Source organism: Sorex fumeus, unplaced genomic scaffold, assembly GCF_029834395.1.
Source record: "Sorex fumeus unplaced genomic scaffold, SorFum_2.1 ptg000125l, whole genome shotgun sequence".
NCBI lineage: Eukaryota > Metazoa > Chordata > Mammalia > Eulipotyphla > Soricidae > Sorex > Sorex fumeus.
The window spans coordinates 4,321,029-4,328,671 of NW_026606182.1; the positions used below are offsets into that span (position 1 = coordinate 4,321,029).

General features: G+C 60.7%; 1 protein-coding gene across 1 annotated transcript; it reads left to right on the forward strand.

Annotated features, from left to right (window-relative positions):
• Window positions 1-2,586: 2,586 nt before the first annotated feature.
• MCHR1 (melanin concentrating hormone receptor 1) lies at window positions 2,587-5,442 on the forward strand. The gene is made up of 2 exons (XM_056137509.1): window positions 2,587-3,098; window positions 4,386-5,442. The coding sequence occupies exons 1-2, from the start codon at window positions 2,828-2,830 to the stop codon at window positions 5,363-5,365; spliced, it is 1,251 nt and encodes a 416-aa protein (XP_055993484.1). The 5' UTR covers window positions 2,587-2,827; the 3' UTR covers window positions 5,366-5,442.
• The last annotated feature ends 2,201 nt before the right edge of the window (window positions 5,443-7,643 follow it).

Below are 7,643 nucleotides of genomic sequence, written 5' to 3' on the forward strand. Positions count from 1 at the left end.
CTGCTATCTGTAGCATTCCCAAGGTGAGCTCCAGTGCCATCAGCTTAACCCCCTGTCTCCGGGACTGGCCTCCGCCTTGAACTGCTGACTCATGCAACTGCCACCACCATGTCCAATCAGATGCTAACAATCATCTCAAACGACACACACCCAGATCAGAACTCTGTGAATCTTCTCCAAATCTCCTCCCACAGACTCTCATATTAAAAAAAAAAAAAGACACCATCATTTTTTGTTTGCTTGGGTCAAAAACCTAGGGTGCAGACCTGATGCCTCTGGTACATTTCTTCTTTTTTTAAAAAAAAATACTCTTTTTTTTTACATTCCCCCCCCAGTCTTGTACATTTCTTTAAAAAAATATTTGGGGGCTGGAGCAATAGCACAGAGGGTAGGGCATTTGCCTTGCACACGGCTGACCCGGGTTCGATTTCCAGCATCCCATATGGTCCCCTGGGCACTGCCAGGAGTGATTCCTGAGTGCATGATGCCAGGAGTGATTCCTGAGTGCATGAGCCAGGAGTAACCCCTGTGCATTGCCAGGTGTGACCCAAAGCAAAAAAAAAAAAAACACCTTTATTTTTTCTGCAAGAACACCCTGATGTGCAGTGTTGCTCCTCCAAGCTCAGTAGCTCAGTGCTCAGGGCTTGTGCTGGCAATGCTCAGGAGACTATGTACTAGGGACCGAACCCCGGGTCTCCTGCATGCAAAGCAGCTGCTCCCACCCTTTGAGGCATCTCTCTGTCTCCTAAAACACCTTCCTGTTTCTCTTGCTGCACAGCAGCGGGCTAATCCTCTGAAGAATGTCTGCTCCAGCCTGTCCAAAGTTGCAAACTCTCTGGGGATCATAACCCCCCAAAGGAACCGTCTAAGTCCTTCCAGTGATGGCCAGTCCAGGCTCCTGCTGTTTCCTCTCTGAAGCCGCCATCGGCACTCCCCTGGGCTTCATCAGAACCAGACAGTTCTTCTAAGACTGTCCTCCCTCAGGGACTCCCGCCGCCCACAGTGCGCCTCCCCCAGAGAGTCCCCAGATACTTCTTCACCACGAAACACTGCTTAGGCTCAGAGGAACCAGAGGCCTGAGGCGAGGGCTCAGGGCACCGGCCCTGCTCTCGTCTAGTTACAGACTCAAATCCAAGGGTCCCACGTGTGCTGACACCATCCCACTGCCAGCCCCACACCCAAAGTGATCCCTGGCTGCACCACGGCCAGGCCAGTGCGGGCATCGCAGGAAGGGGCATGACCTCCAGCGGGCACCCCACTGCCCCGAGGACGCCCTCTTGGTGAGCAAGCCTGTGGCATGGTGGGCGCACTTGTGTGCTTCAGCTCAGAGTGTGGCCCCTGGGAGTGCACGGAGCTCGAGGAGCACTGTGTAAGCACTGTGGTCGACTGTGTGAGCACTGCAGCCTGAGCAACAGGACCCCGTGAGCACTGTGGCTAAATGTGTGAGCCCAGCTAAGTGTGTATGCAATAGCGATACCACAACAGGGAAGGGGCGGGGGATGGGGAGAATCACAGGCAAATTATCAAACAACACTTCTGAGAAAGGCCTCCTGAGTAACAAAGCAGCCTCCCCCACCCTTGCCGGCGTCTATGTTGGCTCACTCTGCTTTAAGTGGTCTTTTTTCCTTCCCTTTCCCCCTCCTTCCTTCCCAATATCACAATCTGTCCTTACTTTGTATATTTACACACACACACACACACACACACACACACACACCAACTTGATAGTAATCTCTGTGAGGACAGAGACTCAGGGTCTTTGTTTTTTACTTACAGAAGTGCTAGGCAAGTAGTATGTGCTCAATAAACATTTTGTGGGGGCTGAAGCAAATACATAAAGACGCAAGGGACTGGGGATGTGGCTTCAGTGGTCAAAGCACGTGCTGCCTCAGAGGTGTGAGGTCCTGGAGATAGAGTTTCTCATGTTTCTCTAACCCCCAATATCGCCCAGGCACACGGTTCACTAGGCACCAGCACCTGAGCCTCTGAGGGAGCCAAGAGTGCCTTCCCCAACCGTAAACCGCCTGCAGGAGACAGAGGCATGGGGTTGGTTGGGGGCTGCCTGGCCTGAGGGACCCCAGGGGAAGAGCAGGAGACCTCCCCAGAGGCTGTCTCTGTTTGATGATCTCTTTTGGGAGGGATTTGAGAGGGGAGTTGAGATTGTGGTATTTGCTACTTGGAGTCCACAGTGAACGCCTCAAAAACTATTGCATGTGCAGGGAGCACAGGCTTTGCATGTGGGCGGCTGGGTTCAATCCCCTGCACCACATGGTCCCCCAAGTACTGCAGGAATGTGGCCCAGTTCCCGCCCCCTCCACCACACACACACACACACACACACACACACACACACACACACACAGAAAACCAAACCAAAAGCCAAACCTCAAGGACATCAAACATTTGGGAATGGAAGACTTCTGCCAGCCTGTCCCCTTTCTGGCTCCCAAGGACTTGGCTTGTCACCAGCCAGCCGGTTGCTCTGTCCTGGACAGTTCCTGGGCTTCTGAAAGACACTGGCAGTCTCACCAGTTAGCTGGAATCCGGGTACAGGGGCGCTGGGGAGGGCTGACGCGGGAGGAGGGGGTGGGTGAGACCCTTGGATTTTCCGCAGTCACCTGTGTCCCCTCCGCCCGCCCTGGGCTCGCCCCCCATCGCCCCCGTTCCCCCCAAGGAGGCAGCCCTCGCGCCTCCAGAGACCGGGACCCTCCCTTGCAGCCTGCGGCAGTCCCGGGGCGTCCCGAGCCCCGCTCTGCGGGCGGTCTGCGGCGGCGCGGGCGCGAAGAGGTTAACGCGCATCCGCTCGGCATGTTAATGTGTCTAGGTGATGTCAGTGGGAGCCGGGAAGGAGGGAGCGGGGAGGCGTCAGCGGCGCCGGGCGGCCGAGGGAGACCCCCCTCCTGGAGGGCGGCGGGACGCGGGTGCCGGGACGTGCGGGCGGGCGCCGGGCGCTGCGGCAGCCGGCGGGGGCGGACGCGCGGGCAGGCGGGCGCGGGCCGAGCCGCCGGCCACGATGGACCTGGAAGCCTCGATGCTGCCGCCCCCCGGCCCCAATGTCAGCAACGCTTCGGATGGGCCGGATAACCTCACCTTGGCGGGTGAGTCCCCCGGAGGTGGAGGGGGCGAGAGGGAAGGGGGTGCTCCCTCCTCTGCTCTGGGGGTGGGCGGTGGAAGCGTCCCCCTCGCAGCCCAAGTGCTTTTGGGAAACTTTGGGACAGTTCTTGGGGACGAGCTCTGCAGTCCGCTGCAGGATGGGGCAGGGGCCTAGAGGCAGGGGTGGGGCCGGCGGGAGGCGGCCCAGGGCAGGGGCGCCCTATGAAGTGTGAAGGGGCAGCGGCGAGTCCCAGGCAGGCTTGGCAGGGGAAAAAAAAAATCACAGAGGAGAAGGTGGAGGGCTGGATGTGGGGAGACAGCCCCGGGGGCTCTGGCTTTTCGCTCCTACCAGGACTGAGGGATTCTCAGGCGCTGAGTGCTCCCTGGGCAAGGCCCCTGCAAAGCCGGGAACTCCCGGGTTTCCAGGGGGAATAACTTTCCAGGGGCAGGGAGCGCTGCCCGGCATTCCCGGAGCCCAGGTGCCCTGGATTTCTAGCTTGGAAGAAAAAGAGGAGGAGAAGCAAGAAAGGGAAGAGGCTGGTGTGGAAATAATTTCCAGGTGGCCGGACTGCGGAGCCCAGCTTGGGTCCCCAGCTTAGGTCCCCATGACAGGGGGTGAGGGAGTGGGAAGTGGGGAGGGAGTGGGGGTAGAGGGGGCCCTGGGACCAAGGAGATCCCTCATGGGAAGCAGGAGCCGGAAGGGCTGTGGAGGAAGCGAGGAAGCGGTGGGCACAAGCCATAAGACAGTCACCCACAGAGATGCCCTGCAGTGGAGGCACACACAGCTCCCAACCAACAGCTGCCACAGGGAAAAACAAGCGGGGCTGCAAATAGAAGAAAACTCAGCCCCTGTGTGCCGGCATGCAGGCACGCACACACGTACACACACACACACAAACACACACACATACACACACACGTGTGTGTGTATACACGTGATGTACACTCTCATGCGGACAACACACATATACTTGTGTGTACATGCAGGCAGGCATGCACACACACGTGTGCCCTTCTAGGTATTTCCACAGACTGCCCGTGAAGCCCGGTGAAGTGCTCTGCTGTGGTGCTCTGAGTCCGGCCTGCTGAGAGGCGGCCACAGGCAAGGGACTAGGCCCTTCAGCAAACAGGTGGTATGAGAGAGTCTGGTCGAATTGCCCAGGGGACCCATGGGGAAGGCCAGGGCACAGGGCTGGCACCCGGCTGGCAGGGTCGCTGGGCTCAGAGCTCAGAGCGCTGGCGAGGGGACCCGGATCCCATGGGGGCGCTTGCTCCTTCCGTCTCGTCCCCAGGCCTGCGTCCCCGCTCCGGGAGCGTCTCCTATGTCAACATCATCATGCCGTCCGTGTTCGGCACCATCTGCCTGCTGGGCATCGTGGGCAACTCCACCGTCATCTTCGCCGTGGTGAAGAAGTCGAAGCTGCACTGGTGCAGCAACGTGCCTGACATCTTCATCATCAACCTCTCGGTGGTGGACCTCCTCTTCCTCCTGGGGATGCCATTCATGATCCACCAGCTCATGGGCAACGGCGTGTGGCACTTCGGAGAGACCATGTGCACGCTCATCACCGCCATGGACGCCAACAGCCAGTTCACCAGCACCTACATCCTGACGGCCATGGCCATCGACCGCTACCTGGCCACTGTGCACCCCATCTCCTCCACCAAGTTCCGGAAGCCGTCCGTGGCCACCCTGGTCATCTGCCTCCTGTGGGCACTGTCCTTCGTCAGCATCACCCCGGTGTGGCTCTACGCCAGGCTCATCCCCTTCCCAGGGGGCGCCGTGGGCTGCGGCATCCGCCTTCCCAGGCCGGATACTGACCTCTACTGGTTCACCCTGTACCAGTTCTTCCTGGCCTTCGCCCTGCCCTTCGTGGTCATCACGGCCGCCTACGTGAGGATCCTGCAGCGCATGGCGTCCTCGGTGGCCCCCGCCTCGCAACGCAGCATCCGACTGCGGACCAAGAGGGTGACCCGCACGGCCATCGCCATCTGCCTGGTCTTCTTCGTGTGCTGGGCGCCCTACTACGTGCTCCAGCTGACGCAGCTGTCCATCAGCCGCCCGACGCTCACCTTCGTCTACCTGTACAACGCGGCCATCAGCCTCGGCTATGCCAACAGCTGCCTCAACCCCTTCGTGTACATCGTGCTCTGTGAGACCTTCCGCAAACGCCTGGTCCTGTCGGTGAAGCCCGCAGCCGTGGGGCAACTGCGCACGGTCAGCACAGCCCAGACCGTTGATGAGGAGCGGACAGAGAGCAAGGGCACCTGACGCGCCGCCGGCCACCCTGAGTCACCGCACGGCGGCGGCGGCGACGACAGCCCGCCACGGGGAGAGCTGCCCGACCAAAGCCCGGGCCCCTCTGGGAGGATGCTGGGACGCTGGCTGGCGGGGGGGGGGGGGGTCGCTGCGACTAGAATCCCACCCCAGGGCCCTTGCACGGCAGGGGAGGCATGCAGCCAGCTCTGAGGGGGCTTCTGACATTGGATTTCCCTTGGCAGTGCAGTACAAACTCTTCGGGGAGGGGAGAAAGAGCAAGAACATTCTGGTTGGGAAGTCGGGTGGAGCGCAGTCTGGCACCCAATCTGCTGCCAGAGGTGACTTTTGGAGGGGCCTGTTGGAAGTGGGGGTGCTGCGGGGGTGGGCCTGCCTTCTCCCACAAGGCCTTTCTCCCACGCCAGGGTGCTGGGGAGGGCGGAAGCATGCTGTGCAGGCGCCAGGTCCGTTCCTCCTCATCTCTCGGGGGTGCATGTCTATAGGTGGGGGGCAGCTTGAGGTCACAGGGCAGAAAAGCCCCATTTGCTAGGAGAGCCGTTTTACGGGGGGACCCACGGGACAAAGTGAGGCAGGCCACCGGGGGTGCGGGGTGGGGGCCTAGAAGTGAAAGGAAGTGGAAAGGGCTTGGGGTGGGGAGCTTTTGCAGTCGTGAGGACATTGTCTGTGTGGGGCACGTCTGTCCATCCCCGGTCCCCCTGAGGCAGTGCCCATTCGTGTCCCGAACCAGCTGGGCTCCCCTGAAAGCCTGGCACCATCTGTCTGATCCTGCTCTTCCTGCTCCCCCTCCCGCTCCCCCCGAAAGATAAATAAAGGACAAACTTGCCTTGCACGCGGCTGATCCCTGGCTGATCCCTGGCACCTCAGGGAGCGACCTCTGAGCACGGAGTTTGGAGACGCCCCTGGGTGTGGCCCCCAAAATAATAAAGTTCAATCTCCACAATCTGGACACCAGTTGGAGGCGGGGTGGGGGGAGAGGGAGGGCCTGGGGAAGAAAGAAGCGGGGTCCCCGTTGGCAGGGTCTGGATATCGGTTCAGGCTGCATTTTAGGGAGCAAGAAACAGGGGTCCACTGGCCTAAAGCCACGAGGAGGGGATTCGGTGATGCCAGCAGAGGGTGAGCCGTTCGGATGGCATTTGTGCTGAGGCTCGCTCCGGGGCTGGGCTTCTCAGCTCTCCTCGGAAGCCAGTGTCAGGCCCCGGGTCCCGTGTCCACCCCCCAACTCCCCCACCCCCGGCTGAATCACCCCCGCAGTGGCAGCTTCTCGGTGTGCCGGGATCTGCCAGAGCCAGGTTGGGCAGGAAGATTACAGATGGGGCCGCTGGGCGGCGGCCAAAGCTGCTGCTTTTCGCGTCTTCGCCGCCAGGGGCCGGCGCCAGGAGTCCCGCACAAGGCCCGTGGGCCGGGCATGGGGGAGCTGCGGGGAGCAGCCGAGAGCCTGGCGAGCCCAGAGCCACCCTCGGGGCACGTGACTCTGGGGGGAATTTTTCACTGCACATTGGCGGCAGGGGGCCTTTGTACAGAACTTTGGGATCAGGGAGCTCATTTTCTGCCCGTTAGCAGGCGGCTCTCAACCCCGACAGGTTGGCTCTCTCGGCTGCTCAGAAGCTGGGTCTGGACTGCCACATGGGGGACTCCAGGGCTGTTTTAGATGTGCACCCACAAAAGCCTGAAGGTCCTTGGGTGAAGGGCCGGGGGGCGGGAGGGGGGCAGCACTCTTACCCATGGGGGTTCCCGAAGAATCTTCGGCAGCTGTTTGCCCGCGAAAGGCCTCCCAAGTGTCATGGCCGCTGTCCCCTCTCCATTCTGGGAGGAATCTGGGAGACACGGGCCTCTCCCAGGAAGTGCCAGGGACCAAGTCTACAGCTGGCCTAGACAGCCCTTCCTGCGGCTTTCAGAGCCTGAGTGAGAAGTAACCGGAAGCAGGAAAGTGAACGGTGCCAGGAGCACAACAGTGGGGGAGAGAGAAGAGGTGAGGGAAAGGGGAGTGGGAGCAGAGAGCTTTAAAGGAGGGGAGGCAGCCGGGGAGGCGGTGCAGAGGGCTGGAGCCCCTGCATTGCACAGGAGGCCCCAAGTCCAGTCCTGGCACCACATGCACAATTCAAGCACAGCCGGGAGCACCCTGGGCTCCGCAGCATTGCCACGGCAGCCCCCTAAAGCATAAAGTTAAGCCGGGGGGGGGGGGGGGAGATGATTATGCAGTGGGGTGGAGGGCCGGCCGCTGTCTTCAGCACACTGTCCACAGAGGCTGAGAGGAGCTGCACACGGGCAGGGT